Source organism: Alosa pseudoharengus, unplaced genomic scaffold (genome assembly GCF_046254945.1).
Source record: "Alosa pseudoharengus isolate Yale_2024_CS ecotype anadromous, Long Island Sound unplaced genomic scaffold, YU_APseudo_1.1 YU_APseudo_1.1_scf_6, whole genome shotgun sequence".
Taxonomy (NCBI): Eukaryota; Metazoa; Chordata; class Actinopteri; order Clupeiformes; family Clupeidae; genus Alosa; species Alosa pseudoharengus.
Genome location: NW_027468848.1, coordinates 14,598,158 through 14,616,455, shown reverse-complemented (window position 1 = coordinate 14,616,455; position 18,298 = coordinate 14,598,158). Strand labels below are relative to the sequence as shown.

Genomic DNA, 18,298 nt, shown 5'->3' with positions numbered 1-18,298 from the left:
GCTATAAAACGCTTTGGCTCACTCATCCAATGCCATCTTCTTTTTTATTTATACAAGCTTTAATATCTTGTGTGATGTATGGCTTATTATTTGGAAAGTGCAAAACATGTTTTTTAGGGATAATATTGTCCACACAAAAATGTATGTAGTCCGTAATTACATCAGTTGCCTCATTCAGGTCATGACTTAAAAAGATGTCCCAGTCCGTACATAAAAAGCATCCTTTTAAAGTCTCAATGCTACTCTCAGTCCACTGAAGCATCGTTTTTTCCAGAGGTTTGGAGGATTTCAGTGCCGTTTTATAGGTGGGCCTAAGGTGAACAGTGGCATGATCCGAGTTCGAGAGGGGGGGCAGTGTTTTGGCTTTATAGGCCTCCTTTATGTTTCCATAGCATTTGTCCAGGACTTTACTGTGTCTCCTGCTGCATTTGACATACTAGTAAAATCCTGGTAGTGATTGTTCCAAGCGACAGTGGTTAAAATCCCCAAGGATAAAAACAGGTGCCCCCGGAGTGCGTTTGTAGAATAGCTCAGATGGAGGCTTTCTTTTGAAGTTTTATTTAACATTGCACAGCTAGTACATGTTACCAGTTCCAACATCGCTAGCCAACTAACTAACAGGGGTCTCCTGCTCACGTGACTACGTGGCTCATTGGGCCAATCAAAGCTCAGCAATGCAATGCAGATATAACATTATACATCCCCCTTCTTTAGTTTAACACATCCAATAACAGGAAACATGCATTAAAAGAATCTCAGAATAAACAGCTGTTATGTTAAAAGAGTTACCTGTAGAAATCACAACTGTCTTCAAGTACACACCAGACAAGTCATTGTGAACATGTGCTAAGAAACAGCATAAACATTCATATATCACATACAATGCATGGTAACATGTGTTTTTTTTTTTTTTCTTTTTTTTACTAAACACATGCAGAACACTGCTGTTAGATTAAGTGTTGTACTTGGGGTTGGGCTTCAAGGGTCTGCCATATCTGGAACAAGGGGTTGAGCACTCGGTAGGTGTTTGGATGAGGGTCTCACCGGAGTGGCCAGGTGAGTGCTCATTGTGCGTGGAGGGCAGTGTCTCTGGAGACAATGGGACACTGGGTGGACTCCAGATGTTTTCATTGTCGGATGCTGGATCTGCTGATTAAGATGGATTAATCTCTACGGCCTGAGGGTGTTGTTCTGCTACAGGCAGCAGATGGCGTTGATTCCTGCGGTACTCTCTACCCTCCGACTCGACCAGGTAAGATCTTGGTTCAGCGGCACCCCTTTTTACAATGCCTATTTTGTCATGTCCTTTCTCTGTTTGCAGTCGGACCACCTGGGAGTTGCGGAGTGGAGAGGTTGGCTGCCACGATTGTAGAATTTTTTTTGGTTCTCTCTCTTCTTTGACAGATGATTGTGGACTGTTCCAGTGTTCAATGGCTTTGGCTTCAACAGGTGTTTGCTGACTGGTAGGTTTGTGCGAGTCACCCTGGACATCAATCTTTGCGCAGGGGAGCCTAGGGTGCCATCTCTTGGCACATTTCTGACACTTAGCAGATTCAGTAGCAGGTCGGTCCCATCTCTTTTAGATGTTTCCAACAGGCGCTTTGCGCTTCGCACTGCTCGTTCTGCCAGTCCATCTGCTTGATGGTATTCTGGACTGCTAGTGACGTGAGTGAAATCCCAGTCTTTGGCAAAGTCACAAAAGGTCTGACTCGTGAACTGTGTGCCACAGTCAGATAATAGCTTGTGGGGAATTCCATGAACAGAAAAATGCCGTTTCAGCTTGTTAATCACACACTGTGACGTAATGTTCTTTAGTTGGTCCATCTCAAACCATCCTGAATATGAGTCAACTAGGACAAGGTAGTGATGGCTGTTCCATTCAAATAGATATGTTGCCACTGTTGACCAGGGGAGCTCTCCCAGATAGCAATTTCCTTTGGGCCGGATCCGCATAAAAGCCTTTAGATCCGCCTGTAGCGGACATACGGTATCTGACTGTGGGCCAGGTCTGCTCCTGATAGAGGTTTCAGCTCTGCTAGCAATGCTGTTTTATCACCGGTTTACAGATTTGTCCCAGGTCCAATTTCCGCAACTCAACTGGAAGTCAGGAGATGCTTTTAAAATACAAAACACTGATTTGGCCCAAACCTGTGATACGGATATGAACCGAAGGACCATTTTTTCACAGCAGACCCAGGTGGTAATGATATTAATTAAGGTGCTGATTCTGCTAAATTGACTGTCCTTTCCCTACTTCATTGTCAACTGGCTGCTAAAGAAAAAAAAAGGTATTTTGGAATGGCACAAATGTAGAAACCATGGGGGTGCACTATGTTCCCATGGCCACTTCATTTCTACAGTAAGGCTGGAAAAGAAGATATAGTTGGCTCAATATTGATCATATGTTCGTTTCATTATTTTTATTATTACCTAGCAGTGGTAAAAGTAGTCAATTGTTGTTTGTGTCAGATCTAACAGTGCTATGAGACAACCCCATATTCTTTCCACGCATGCAGAAGTCCAAGCAGTAACGTTAATCAAGGATCTTTGGTTTGCTCACTATACATGATTTGCCAGCCTGGGGTTGGACTAGGACAGCCCAACTTTTCAAGGTAGGTTATCTGCTTTTTATCTGTTTTATTCAGAGACAACAACAAGCAACCGAGCGATTGATAACTTTAAGGTTATACTTTCCAGCAATATGGGCTAGCCTACTACCTTAGCCATCACAATAACTATTTTGGAAAAAACATTGATAACGCTAACAGGATCACTGATGATAAAAAACGAGTGCAATTGTGACTATCTATTTTCAAAAAGAAATAAATGGCTAATGTTAATTTTGTGTTGTTTCAGATTGACCATGGAGATGACTGAGGAAGACAGCCTGAATATCGATGGGAACAGTGGAATTAACACGACTTAAACTTTGTCTGGGATTGCACTTCTACAGCCAGGTTGTTGAATAAAAAATTAATTAGACACTTATGTGTAAAGTTTTTTTTTACCCCCCTCTTGTTTGTAGCCTAGCTTATGTTTATCAGTTGAGCTGTTGGGAAAACGTTACGAACTTTAGCCTGGGTGAACCTATAACGAACCTGTTAGCAAATGTGTAGCAAACAGATTTTTCAGGATAATTAGGCCTAATTACCAATCACATTTCACATGTCAAATAAAGCCAGCTGATGTCTGATAAACGGGTTCGTACCACACACAATAAGCGGACCCGTATATGATAAGCAGATCTGGAACACGTCAGTAACACAGACTACCATATGGAACTGGGCCAGTCTTAGCCCTTATTGGCACCAGATCCGTCAAACGGATCCAGACCAATTTTGGACCGATGTGCGTTTGGACGCCGGATCAGGTCCATTATGCAGATCCGTGCCGGACGTTGAGGTAGGTGTGGCCCAGTTCCGTCCCAGTGTATGTTTGCTATCTGGGCTGAGACTGCATGTAGTTGCAATGGCTCCTTTGGCTGATGAGGTTTCAAGGCATTGCATGTACTACATGACTGTACAAAGTTATCAATGTCTTTTGTCATTGTCGTCCAAAACACCACATTGCGTGCTCGTCGCTTGGTGGCCTCTGCACCAGGATGGCCTTTGTGTAGCAGTGTGAGGTATTCTTTGTGCAGCATTTGTGGAATGACTGCTCTTGTCCCTTTCATTATTATTCCATCTTCCACGGAAAGCTCATCTTGGAATGGGAAGAACTGCTTCACTATAGCTGGTACACTGCTCAGTCGTTCTGGCCATCCATGTCTGATGATGTTGGTCAGGGTTTGTAAAGACACATCTTCCATTGTGTGGTTGCGTAGCTCATCTTGGCGAGAGGATGAGATGCGCTGTACTGCCATCACCTCGAAGTCTTCCTGCTCTGTGAGGTGTTGTGCTGTGGTCTCTCTTGGTGCACGTGACAGCGTGTCTGCCAGGTAGAGCTCTTTGCCTTTCTTGTAGATCAACGTCAGATTGAACTTGTGGAGCTTCAAAATCATTCGTTGCAGGCGTGCTGGTGCTGTGTGGAGAGGCTTTTTCAGGATTGAGACCAAGGGTTGATGGTCTGTCTCAATGATAACTGGTTTACCATATATGTAATCATAAAATTTAAAACAGGCAAACACCGCGGCAAGCAGTTCTTTTTCTATTTGTGCGTACCTTTGCTCCGTTTCTGTGAGGGTACGAGAGGCATAGGCCACAGGACTGCCATTCTGGAGGCACGCACTGCCAAGGCCGTATTGTGAGGCGTCACATGTGAGAGTGACTGGTTTGTGCACATTGTAGTATGACAGCACAGGTGGTGATACCACACACTGCTTCAGTGTGTCGAATGCCTCTTGTTGTTGCTCTGACCAACACCATGCTATGTCCTTGTGCAGGAGCTGATGTAGGGATATCTTTCCAAGATAGTTCATTCCAAGGAAACGTTGTATTGCAGCTTTGTCCTCAGGTGGCGGGATGTCAGCGATCGCCTGAATCTTTGCTGGGTCAGGCTTGAGCCCCTGTTCAGTGAAGACGTGTCCAACGTAGCTGACCTCCTTCAGCTGAAATTTGCATTTTTCTGGATTCAGCCTCAGCCGGACCTTACGTGCCCTGTCTAGCACTTTCCGCACATTCTCGTCGTGCTCTTTGAGGTCTCTTCCACCAAAGATTATGTCATCGACAATTATGGCACACGGGAGGCCCACAAATATCTGCTCCATAGATCTCTGAAAGACCTCTGAGGCGGCACTGATGCCATATGGCATCCGTAGATAGCGAAAACGCCCAAATGGAGTGGCAAAAGTGGTGAGAAACGAGGAATTTCTATCTAGTTTGATTTGCCAGAATGAACTCTTGGCATCGAGCACTGAAAACACTGTTTTACCCGACATTTGGGCAGCCACTTCCTCGACCGTGCGCATTGGATGGTGAGGGCGCATTATTGCTTCATTTAGGTCCCTTGGGTCAATGCACAACCGTATCTTGTCAGTGTCTTTTTTGTGTGTGGCTACCATTGAGGACACCCATTCTGTGGGCTCAGAGATGGGTGTGATGACTCCCGATTTCACCATGGTCTACAACTCTGTCTTCACCTTGTCCATCATTGCTACTGGAATGCGACGAGGCGGCCGGACGACAGGAGTGACATTTGGATCCAACTTCATGTGGTATGTAACTGGAAGGGAGCCAACTTCGTCACTGAACAGGTCGGCATACTCATGAAACCACTTGTGCTGTGAGTTTTGTCTTTCTTTCAGGTCTACATGAAAAACTTCATCTTTCAGTGTCATCAGATTCATTTCTAGACAAGCCGGCAGCCCTAGTAGTGTCTGGACATTTCTGTTTACCACATGGAATTGTAGGCTGTAGAATCTATGGTTGCTCAGCTGACATTTTAGCAGCACAGTCCCTTCAGTGTTTATCACTGTACGTCCATATGCCACCAGCTTCACCCTCCTATTATTGTCAACTTTTTCTCCATTTCTGACCTGCTTGAGTGTGTCCAATGAGATGACGTTGCACTTTGCGCCAGTATCGATTTTCAGTTTGAGTTTTTTTCCATTGACGTTTACACTGCAGTTCAATTCTTCTTTGATATTCCTGTTATTTTCATTTAAAGCATTTATTTCGCTGCTATCTACGAGTGACAGTCCATCAATGTCAAATGACTCAGAGTCCTCACTGCAGCTATCTGAGTTGGTTTGAGCAACCTGGTGCACAGACTTGTGCTGTTTGCTTTTAAATGCAGATCTGCAGTGGCTACGGAAATGGTTCAATTTGTTGCAGTGATGGCATTGTTTACCATATGCGAGGCAAAGTTCTTTTTTCGCGGGGTGTTCATGGCCACAGTTCCTGCAGCTTATGATGTTTTCTGATGCACCTTGATCTTTCTGTTGCTTATGGCCAGGCCTGTATCCTCTCTTGTCTCGGTGCACCGCATCCACGCTCATTGTTGAGGTGCGCGGAATAGCCGCTAGTGTTCTGGTATGCTGTTCGGTCAGCTCGTTAATCTGGCATATCCTGATAGCTTTTGCCAACGTTAGCTCACACTCTCGTAGCAGTATCTTCCTCACTCTATCAGAGTTGATGCCACAGACTAGCCTGTCTCTAATTAGTTCATCCTGCAGTGCTCCAAAATCACACGTTTTTCGCTTTATTTCTAAGCGAAAGCGACTGACTCTACAGTCTCACCAGGTTTTTGGTTCCTTGTGTTGAAAGAATGTCTCTCCATCGTGATGTTCGTTTGTGGATTGCAGATGTCCTGAACTTTCGTTTCAAACACTCTGGATTCTCCCGCGATTCAGCTGGGCGGACTACGTTGCCATCATCGTCTAGCTGAGCCACAGCATAGGTGAAAGTGCGTTCTCTCTCGATAGCCTCGCTTCCCGCTAGATTGAGGAGTATGTAGGCTTTCATCCGATCTGGCTTGTCACCGTGAGCTGCAGCTATGAAGATGTCATATTCCTGTTCGAATACCCGCCAGTTATCCGCGATTTTGTCATCGAACACCAGCGGATCTGGGCGCCGAAATCCATCAGCCATGTCTTTTACTTTTGGTCTCACTCAACATCAAATATATATATATGGCCCAATTCAAACGTTCCACTAACGACGTTTTACTTCTGACACCATGTAGAATAGCTCAGACGGAGGCTTTCTTTTGAAGTTTTATTTAACATTGCACAGCTAGTACATGTTACCAGTTCCAACATCGCTAGCCAACTAACTAACAGGGGTCTCCTGCTCACGTGACTACGTGGCTCATTGGGCCAAACAAAGCTCAGCAATGCAATGCAGATATAACATTCTACAGCGTTGGAGTTGGTTGTGCACACAGTCCGCCAGACAACTTGCGGCTGTGGCAGCATTTCCACTCGGAGGAACATAGGCTGCACATATAATAACATTGCCAAACTCTCTAGGTAAATAGAATGGGCGTAACGATAAACAGAGTAGCTCTATGTCTGGATCACACTCAGTCTCTCTTATCGAGATTTGACTGCACCAACTGTCTTTTACAAATATACAAATACCCCCACCTCTTTTCTTTCCTGATGATGCCTCCCTGTCCGCCCGCACGCAGCTGAAGCCTTCCAGTTGTAGTAGAGAGTCCGGTATATCCTTCCTTAGCCATGACTCGGTTAAAATCATTAAACTTGCCTCGTACTCGTAGCAGTGAAGGCTGACCAGCCGTAGGCCTAACTCGTCCATTTTGTTACACAGGGATCTGACGTTGCTCAGTATGATGGAAGGAAGCGGCGGTTTATTACCCCTGCGTCGGAGTCGCAGCCTAACTCCCCCGCGTCTGCCTCTTTTTCGCCTCTGTTGTCGATCGGCACCCGTCTTCCTCCTGACCTCCTCCGGCAGGTGGTTTGGAGCCATGGCGCCGTTGTGCCTGAGAGACAGCAGGAGTTCCCTCGAGTAGACATACTGTAGGCCCGGATTGTTGCCATCGGGAGAAGTTTGTGGCAGCAAATTCTTGCAAAGGAGTTCGCTCGCCACCAGCAGAAGCAGCAGTAGAACAGGTGTAAGGGGCTTCATGGCTCATCCACTGTCGATCCGTCGGGTCGATCTGGCTTGCAAGCAGGCCTTCCGACAACAATTTTGTGCCTGCTTCCTTGATACAAGCGAAAGAAGCATATGTAAGGGGTTTATTTTCGCAGACAGGTTAGACAATCACTCATGCTCGCAACAAATAAAACAAACGACAAGGTTTACAGCGTCGGCACTCACGCCCAGGTCGCCAGCAGAGCAGCGCCACCGGAAAGTGATTGTTAGATTGTTAAAGAATCAGAGGGACACATTTACCTTGCGATGCATGGTAGTGAACACATCTTTTAAGTTTATTTCAATCCAGTAAGACACAAATAGCAAGTTAATTATATAATACATGTATTGGGACACCACTGGATGAGTATACACTGTAATGTTGCATTTGCCAAAAAAAAAAAAAGTTAAAAAGTCCCAGCAGGTCTTCAGAGATGAACGCGGCTTAACTCATTGAATGCCAAGCTGTTTTCGGGAGCTTTGTCCTAGAGTGCCAGCAATCTAGACCATTGTTGATGATTTTTGTACAGCCACAGCATATTCTGTGTTATAGCTATGAACACATACAATGGCTCGTTTAAAAGGTGAGACTTTAAGCTCTCGGTGGGTGCAAACCGTGTATTTCTACACGCCTCTGTTCCTGAGAAATCTCAAGCTAAACAGTGGCTAGTTTTCAAAATCGCTGTTTTTTTCTAGCAATGGAGATATAACGTCTTTCATGAAATATGAAGTGTTGCCTGTTACTTACTTGTGTAAACTTTCCGGGAAGTGATCAGCGAGACCTGGCGAGACTGCCACCTAGTGATAGACCCACGAAAATGGCCTGGTTTTGACCTGACGTGCATGCGTCACTGATTCGACCCAAAGCGGCAGCCGAGTTATGATAAATGTCCAGATAAAATGTCCAGATTGTGCGTTTTCATGAGTTTTCGATCGTCATATATTTCATTTCCATTAATCATAGAGTTCCCAAAATCACATATAAGGTGTGTTAGAGTGTCTAGTTTTGTAATTAAAAAAAAAAAAGCTAAAAACGTAATATTACGTTTTTGGCACTCAACGCATGGGAAGGAAAAACGTAATATTACGTTTTTGGCACTCAATGAGTTAATGTAAGAGGTTGTGATTTTTACGTTTTTATCATAATACAAAGATGTTTTTTAATTTGACAGGCTATGTCCAGTGGTTCTAGTGGTCTATGCAGTTTACTGCCCCCTCCTGTTTACTTCTGTTACCCTCTGTTACCCCTGTTACTATATGCCTTTCTATGTTTTCCTGTAGACAGTGAATAATAGTCCGCTGAGCACCTGTTGGTCAGGACAATGGTCCTCCAATCCCAACGCATAGTCAATTAATTAAAAAATAATTTTATTTATCTACAACAAAATAATGTTCTTGGTTCATTGTTGCTTCCCTCATTTGAAATGATTCTCCTCTTGTCACACGATCGCGAGGTTGACGCACCAGTATCAAACCCGTAGTCAGTCGTGGCACCACCTGGAGCACGCGTTTGTACTTCCTGCTCCAGCGGGACAATCTGGGACTCAGGGGATCCAGCACAGTCAGCAGCATCACTACCAGGCCGCAGAGGAGCAGGGGGCTCGAGCAGAGCGCACAGCCCAGGACGTACACCAGCAGCAGGGAGAGTAGCGTGCGGTAGCTGGCCAACACACGCAGGCTGACGCGTGGCACCTGCTGATGCTGTCGCTGCACTTGGCGCGGCCTCACCGCCACTAGGCTCTTCCGGATCCTTTCGCTTTCGTCAAGCGGGCAGAGTAACAGGTGTCGACAAATGCTACCCACCAGGTCTTGCCGTGAACACAGGACCACCATCTGGCTCCCAAACTAGTAGAATGACAAGGCAAGGTAAAGCAATCTTATTTATATAATACATTCTGTCCACAAAGGCAATTCAATGTGCTTTAAACCTTTGGTAAAATGGTAAATAGTTTGGTCCTAACTCTTTAAACTTGTAGCACTTTTCTCTTTAGGAAGTTCTTTCCAGAGCTGAACTGAATTTAGAGATTCATAGACAAGCAGCAATCAACTCAGTTACTGGAAGCCAGTACAGGGATTTAAGTATACTGTAGGATTGATGTGGTCTTTTCACTTGATTGTGTATGAACTACTCTGCCTGAGGAAGGTCTATGACCGAAAGCTTGCAGATTTAAAAAAAAAAAAAAAAACTATTGCACAGATCTGAGTGTGTGGATTTTCCACCTTTACTGGTTCATCACTGAGGTATAGTTGCCAATGGCAATAATATAGTTATTATAAAGTTCTACCGTTGTATGTTTCCAGTATTTGTGTACGCAGAACACATGGGTGGATCCCATTTTTGCCATAAAAAGACAGATGTTCCCAGAGGTGATCAAAGTTATCAATGAAACCACCGTGATCCACAGACCAAAGACAAGTGTAGGCCCATGAACTCTGTTGACCAATGGAAAATGAAATGTGGTGATTTTCTAGGCTGATTTGACATGGAGCTATACTCTCATTCAGGTGTAATAATCCAGTCACTAACCAATTCGTCTGCTGCAGCTCAACCTTGTTACTGGAAGTTAGCCTACGGGGACTATTTTCAGGTGCTGCATGATATCATTGTGCTGCTGCCCCCATGGTTTATTACGCTGGAATGAGAGTATAGTTTCATGTCAAGTTAGCCTAGAAAATCGCCACATTTCATTTTCGGTTGGTCTTATATAAGTAAGTATAAGTATATATACTCTTTTGATCCCGTGAGGGAAATTTGGTCTCTGCATTTATCCCAATCCGTGAATTAGTGAAACACACTCAGCACACAGTGAACACACAGTGAGGTGAAGCACACTAATCCCGGCGCAGTGAGCTGCCTGCAACAACAGCGGCGCTCGGGGAGCAGTGAGGGGTTGGGTGCCTTGCTCAAGGGCACTTCAGCCGTGCCTACTAGTCGGGGCTCGAACCGGCAACCCTCCGGTTACAAGTCCGAAGCGCTAACCAGTACACCTTCTAACTTGAGAGGAGACAAGTTTTAAATAGGAAAATTACCGGAAATCTTAGTCATTTTTAAACGTGATGCTAGCAGGCGAGATGCTAATGGTCTAATCCGATTCAATGATCTATGCTAGGCTGGAGCTAAAAGTGGTATCGCCAGACTTAAAGAATGTCTGGATGAACTGAAGAAAGGTAAAAATCAATTGTTTAACTCAAGGGGAGGTGGAAAATGAGTGTAATTCCCCAAATGGTGGAATATCCCTTTAAAATCTTATTTGATGTGCTCTGAGTGGGTCTGGTCATTTGATCCCGCATGAACATGAACAATGATTTTATTTATTGGCATTGAGAGAAAAGGCAGGGTATTATGGAGTTTTTCCAAAATAAAATGGACAATGGCAGTGAGGGTGTAAATGTTTCATTGAGTGTTAAAGGGATACTTTGATTCTGGCAAAATGTTTTTGATGAGGATTGATTACAGATTACACAACTTTAACCAAGGACTAAGAGAAGGCCTGTGAATTACTTCTTAAACCTTGTAAATTGCTAGGCCTACATGTAGACTTCTCACCTGTTTGTTGATATGTGAGGTAATCCAGGCCATAAGCTTCACCAGAAGAGTGCTCTCATAGCTTCTGACAGGCTGAAGGTCAGGGTCTCCTCCATACTGCACCCTGACCCTGCGCACCTCGTTAATAATCTGTAGGATACATAAGAAGGCCCATTTGAAGCACAGAATAGAGGACGACAATCTGTCATCCCTGCAATATATTATGTCTAGTGTCAAATGTCAATGTACAATATAAATCTACTAAAGTGTAAGGAAAATTTCATATTGAAATGCTTGGTCTGTTTATAATAAAACAACGCAATCATTAGTCTATGCAGTGGGCTTTATTCAATAACAGACAGAAGTCTGAGAAGGCACTAGTGTACACACACAATGGCTGCATTGACTGTGTCAGTATTAAATAACATAGATGTGTATTTTTTATTTAAAAAAAATTAAGAATTGTCTTTTAAAATATTTGCTGACACGGAAATATTCACCAGGAATTTCCACTAAGAGTTTAATCTACCAACTTCAGTTGCATTTAACCTCTGGTTATGGTCCCTTAGAAATCAAAAAGTTGATTACTGTAGGTCGTAATCGATTGAGAATTTGTCTGGTGTCAGCCAGGCTAGCGTAGGCCTACTCCCAGACACGCCAGACTCACTTGCATCCGTCCCAGGTCAGTTAGAACGAGTCCGTTCTCTCCCTCAACACAGTCAGGAAGCTCCTCCTCTTCCTCCACGGCTCCAAAACTCACCATCATCTCGGCACTCAACTGCAGGATCACCAAAAGTTATTAAAAGAGGTATTCGTTTTATTATGAAGTTTCTGAGCAACGAGCAAGACAACTCCCTAGTGTAATGGTAGCCAGTACAGTATCTGTGCAATACATGTAAACCTCTCCCCCGACACCTGACGAGATGTGCAGGTGACAGATGCACCTATGACCTGGACAGGTGCACTGCAGGTGCTGTGTAGTCGACAACAAAACACAGGTGGTGCATTGAATGTCTGAGCACACAGTAATGTATATTATACAACAATTGGGTTCTATGGAACTATTTATTTGTTTCTGATTGGCCGAGAGACGTTCCATGAGTTGGAATATCCCTGGACATTTCAACAGACATTTCATCAGACTTTGCACAGCTAATAATAAATCACTCCGCTATACAATGCGAAGATTTGACACAATGTTCTCATCCCAGCTCTCCACTATTTCAAGCAATGGGTTACTCCTTAGCAAACCATAACGAAACAGTGCTTCACCACATCTGTGGATTAAGCCACACAGTCAACTTAATGTAAGTAAGATAAACGAGGATGCTAATTGTTCTCAGCATTGCCAGCATTGTGTATAATATGATTGTCACTTGGAGAAGACGTGTAGATAACTAACGTTAGCATAGTTAGCTAACCGCTGCTAACGTGCTAGCATCGTCACGTCAGGCTGTGCACATTAGTGTAACATTTATTCACCATAAATTCATAAAGTTGAGTGGTTCTGCAATGTAGGCTATGTTTCCGTTTTTTTGCGGTACCATGTCCTTTACATGACATGGCCCAGTGTCCTTGTAACATGCATGCAGCAAACCTAGATATGAATGTGATTTCAGCCCGACTTTCAAACACTCAATATGATCTGAAGAAGTCCAGACAACGACTCTACTTCCTTCGTCAGCTAAGGAAATTCAAAGTTTCTACATCCATCATGAAGGCCTTCTACACTTCAGTGGTTGAGAGTGTTCTAACTGGTAGCATCATCACCTGGTATGGGAACTCCACAGTTAGAGATTGTAGTAATCTGCAGAGAGTAGTGCGCTCAGCTGAACGTACTATAAGAACTCAACTCCCTGCTCTACAAGATATCTATTCCAGAAGAGTACTCCTAAGAGCCCAAAAGATTCTGAAGGACTCTTCTCATCCTAACAATGGATTATTCCTACCGCTGAAATTGCACACATTCACTCCTCAGCACTCTCAAACATTTCCCAACCCTGAACTCACACTATACTGACTTTGCACTCATTCACTCCTCAGCACTCATGACCCCCCCCCCCTCACACACACACCTACATGACTTTTAGCACTTTTACATCCCTCTCCCTATGCTACAGACCTTTTATTTATTTTCTTATTTCATCACACGTCAAAACACACACACACACATCTGACTTTCTCCAACTTTTGCACATCTCCATAGAACTTTTTTAAAAATAATTTTTGATTTCTCCTCCATCTATCTACCCATGTCCTTGATTGCCTAGCCTTTCTGCCCCCCCCCCCCCATCCCCAACACACATACAAAAAACACACACACTTACATCATCACTGTCATCACCTCACATACATACAGCACACTGCTTGCTACAGTAAGCCTCCTCTACATACTTGCTGCACATTGCCCCCCCCCTCCCTACAGACACAGTACATTGTCTTCAGGATCTTCTCCAACACACATCCTCTACATACTTACAGCACACTGCCCCCACCTACCCACACACACAGTCACTGCTCCACTCCCCTCCCACCCACACACACATCTTCACTGTCATCACTCACATACATCATACATACAGTACTCTGCTTGTAATAGTAAGTCCCTTCACCATACTTGCAGTACACTGCCCCCCCCCCCCCAATACACAGCACATTGTCTCATGAGGAAGCTTCTCCAACACCCATATTGCACACTGTCCTCTCCCCACATACACAGCACACTATCCCATCTCCCCTGTCATCCCCCCAACACACACACCAAGACCCCTGGCAGTTGGGTTAGCCCCTAGAGCCGTGGATCTGCCCAAGGTTTCTTCCTTAGTAAGGGAGTTTTTCCTTGCCTCTGTTGCTCTTGGGTGCTCCTTGTTGGTGCCCCCCCCAATCCCAATCCTCCCCACCTTTCTTATGCAGCCCTTGCCACTTAATCTACTAAACACCTCTTCTACTGCACTTTTTACCCCCCCCCCCCCATAAATGCACAAATAGGCTGACACCAGACATAATTTCACTGCATTTCTTACATCCAGTAACTATATGCATGTGACAATAAGCTTCCTTGTATCCTTGTATCCCATGGAGTTGAAAGATGCAGTCAGCGATTTTGCAAAAAGTTGTGTTTGTTTATGTTTGTGTAAATTTATTAGCAGACGCTTTTGTCCAAAACAATGTACATTACAGTATATTCTAACCAAGGACCAAACGAAACACACCAGCTCAGCCCTTGCTTTAGTATTCCCAGAGAAACAGGGTTTCATGTTTGTTTGGGCGACAGGCTGCCCGCACTTTGTTTCCAGTTTTCAGAGACTTGGCTGCCTGCAGAGACTGGATTTTTTAACACACGGAATGGATTGTGTGCTAATGAATTGTGAGGATATGTTTGCTGAATGTGACTTACCCTTAACCTGAGCTTGAATGTGAGTAGCCCACATTGTAAAAAATGAACAGTCAGGGCTGTCCAATTTATTAAACCATATTCTGTTACAATTACATGAAACAGTCTAGTTTTGAACGAAACACATCCTTATTGTGGTAAAATAGTCATTCCAGTTGAGTGGCCCACTTTTTCTAATTGAATCATGAAAGGTAAGTGTATATACAGGGGAAAAAAGGGTTTGTCACATTTACTAACGCAAGAGAACTTGAATGAATGAATCAGAACTTGTATTAGTCATATGAACTAGAAATGATCCTTTGCAGAAATACTTCAGAAACTTGACCTGAACAGGATATGAGTCCTTTATGGACATGCCTTTAATGACTTTAATGACTTTAATGACTGCCGTCATGCCGTCGGCGCATAGCGTATTCTCATCACGATGCAAAGCGTATTCCTATTGTACACTGCAAAAACTGCTTATCTAACAAAATCTAACCAAGTGTTATTAATCTTATATCAAGATAAAAAAAAAACTAGTTGGTATTGTTTTTAGTATAAATACACTTACCTAGCACTTTCTCATGAAATCATTTGACTTAAAATAAGTCAAACTTTTCTTAAAGGAACCATTTGTAAGATTGTGGCCAAAACTGGTACTGCAATCACTTTCAAATTACTGTAGAGTGGTGTATCCCCTCCCCCTCCCCCCTGACTCGAGGTTGCCAACCCGGATGCCAAAACACTACTGACTGTGATTAGTAGATAGGTGGAGGGTGGCGCATCAGGCCAAAACACAACTTGACATGACAAAACACAATATCAACATCAGTTGAGGGCTGCAACTTCACTTTTTAAATGACAATATCCTGGCCGGACTACTGTTGTCAGTGATATAAGTATTTGAAATGAACATGATTATTTAATGTCTAGTGACATATCAGGGCCATTTAATGATTAATTGAAATACATTTCTTACATACGGTTCCTTTAAATTAAGACATCTCATCCTTAAAACAAGCAAATTTGTCTGCCAGTGCGTTAAGCAAATTTGTCCTAAAAACAAGCAAATTTGTCTGCCAGTACGTTGAGCAAATTTGTCTTGATAAGACTCCTTAAAATAAGTCAAAGTCTTCTTAAATTAAGTCAAAATGATTTTTCGAGAGAGCACTAGGTAAGTCTTATCATACTAAAAACAATACCAAATAGATTTTTTGATCTTAATATAAGATTATAAACACTTGGTTAGATTTCATTTTTTGCAGTGTCGAGTTTTTTGCCATGCCCGTCTCTTTTATTGAGCAATTCGCTCAGGGGTGTGGCAATTAACGACCTAAGGTGTGGTCCGGTAGCCTAGAAATCTAGACGCATCAGGAAATGTAGCGGCAGGAAATGTAATTTGCAGCCAGGGTAGTCTAGCAACTCTCCGTTGGGTTGCGAGCTGGAAAATCAAACTTCGATCAGGCCAATCACATCGTGTATAGAGTCGGTGGGCGGGCTTGACATAATGATGACAGAGTTGCGATGGTTCCGCGTGAATTCCCTGCTAGTCTACTTGAAAACAAAGATGGATGCATGTTGCTGGCGAACAGCGCGACTCGAGTTAAGCTTTTTTTTTTAAAGGGGAACTTGGCAACTATTTCAACGTAATAAACCCGTTTAGAAATCATTTGGATGGTTAAATGACCTGTTCCGGTGAAAATGGTGACTTTCCCCGCTGCGCCTAGCGTCCCCAGGCGGAAAATCAACCTTGCAACATTGAGACTACCGTTCCGGAAAGAGAAGTGAGAAACAAGAAACACGTTTTAAATCGTGTTTCTTACCTTGTAACATCCACATAGTTCTGCCAAACTTATGCTAACAGTTCACTAGCTTGTAAACAAATCCATGTGCTTTATCGTTACCTTTTCCCACAGTTTGAAATAGCATAATGCACAATTTCTCCAGCAGAGGGGGAAATCCTGCCAAGTTTCCCTTTAAGTTGGCAAAAGTTTGATCAACTAGCCAACTAGCTCCGCTGGTGGAAAAATGCATGGGACTCATGAGTTGTAGCGCTATCCTATTGCGTGCAGAGAAAATTTGAAAGACAACCATTTATCCCGCCCCTCGGATTGAGCACTGCCAATTAGTGTTGCACGGTGTATCGATACTAAAAAGGTATCACGATGCCTTCACGCAAAAAACGATACGATTTCCGACGTTTTTAGAATCGATACTTTATTAAAATAATAACAGTCTGTGTGAACTGCTGCTCTCACTGCTCCTTGCACGCACACGCATCTAGGCAAGTGGGCGTGTCAAGCAGGCAGCTCTGAGTGAGTGAGTGCGCAGCAACGTCAACATAGTTCTTTGCTGACAGTCCTCGGACTTGTGGATAAAACAAAAGGTGATGTGAAATCTGGAACTATTTTGGATACATCGCGAATAGTGAAGGCAAGCCATCAGGTACACAGAGGCCCGTTTGTAAAATATGTTTCAAAGTCATTTAAAAGCAGTATGCTACGCATGGAACTTGGCTAAACACCTCGCAGACATATCCCAACATTCAAAGTTCAAAGAACGACAGGTTAACAAATATGCTATAGAAAACACAACTACATGGTTAGTGCCAAGTTCTTCTCTTCTGTTTTGTGAAAGTGAAACGAGTAAAGCGAACCTTCCTTCATCAATGAATTTTGACGAGACATAACGAGCTGTATTCATTTTGACGAGACATAACGAGCTGTAATCATAGGGTGCTAACGTGATGAAAGCGCAATGTTCACGCCAGAATAACATTACCAACCCTACCAAACAAAATATTTTATGTTCGGTCAGTACTACTGGTAATATTTGTCATGGCATGTAGACTGCAATTTGTTCAATAATTATTGCCCAGATGTAGGATAGGCTACCCGAAAGGCGCTAATTAAAGCCCACAGCATACCATCAAAGCGTGTTGAGTCCTAATAATAATAGCGGCTTATTGTTACGTGGTAGTAAATCATGTTATCAAAGAAATAGACGTAATGTAATGCACACAGATATATTGCAACAGGTATGGTGTAAGCCTATCTGACGAAGACCTGAATGGTTGGAACGTCGTACTTGTACACTGGGCGCAAAGAAGACTATCCTCACATTTTTCCCTTTGCAACTGTCAAAGAAATCACATGAACACGGGAAGGCCTAGGGTAGCCTATACTGTACATCAGATGGCCTAAAGATTAGGCCCCTCTGCATAGCATTCAGTGATTTGCATGCAGTAATTTCAACACTGACCTTGATCTAGCCTAGTTTGGCTATTTAATGCTATGTTATTGCCAAAACACAACGCAACAAATGAACTATAACAAGGACTTAATCACACAAAGTAGGCCTACTATTTTACTGACTATAAAAAATAATAATTATGTAGGAAGTTTAGAAGGTTAGAACCCAGAATTGACCTGCACACTACAAAAGTGCACCGAATTCAACACAAATGACTCAATACACTTGGAGGAGGTATGAGTCCTTTCTTTTCCAGATATCTTAGGATTTCGCTGTAGTATCATTTCAGTATCGAGCATCGTGATATTTATGGCAGGTATCGTATCGAAGTCATACTTTTGGTATCGTGACAACACTACTGCCAATGGTGAGTTCCCAGACCCTACATCTTGATGTGGGTCTGGCTCGTCAGGCTAGTGGTCTGGTGCTTGATCTAAAAATCTCTATTGTACACTATGTAAAAACCATTGCGCCACTGACTAAAACAAACCTGGTCTACTGTATAGCGAGAGGCACATATGGAGCACAGCTGAAGACGCACTGTCACAAGATGTAAGCAGCAACTCCTCTGCAGGATAAATGTCCTTAGGTTTTTTATTATCAGTCATTCAA

The 18,298-nt window shown here is 43.4% G+C and overlaps 1 protein-coding gene and 1 long non-coding RNA gene across 2 annotated transcripts in view; one reads left to right on the top strand and one right to left on the bottom strand.

The window, feature by feature from the left end:
- Nucleotides 1-2,548: 2,548 nt before the first annotated feature.
- On the top strand, nt 2,549-2,944 carry LOC143106342 (uncharacterized). Its single transcript, XR_012983662.1, has 2 exons — nt 2,549-2,612; nt 2,857-2,944. It is a non-coding gene; the product is annotated as an uncharacterized LOC143106342 (long non-coding RNA).
- A 5,592-nt stretch (nt 2,945-8,536) lies between these two features.
- The window catches only part of LOC143106699 (sphingomyelin phosphodiesterase 4-like), a 91,151-nt gene continuing 81,389 nt past the window's right edge, over nt 8,537-18,298 (bottom strand). Inside the window, exons 15-17 of the mRNA XM_076271121.1 lie at nt 11,726-11,836; nt 11,080-11,208; nt 8,537-9,377 (exon numbers count right to left, since the gene is read on the bottom strand). Of these exons, the coding sequence (XP_076127236.1) occupies nt 8,901-9,377; nt 11,080-11,208; nt 11,726-11,836 (717 nt within the window). The 3' untranslated portion in view covers nt 8,537-8,900. The remainder of the gene's footprint in view (nt 9,378-11,079; nt 11,209-11,725; nt 11,837-18,298) is intronic.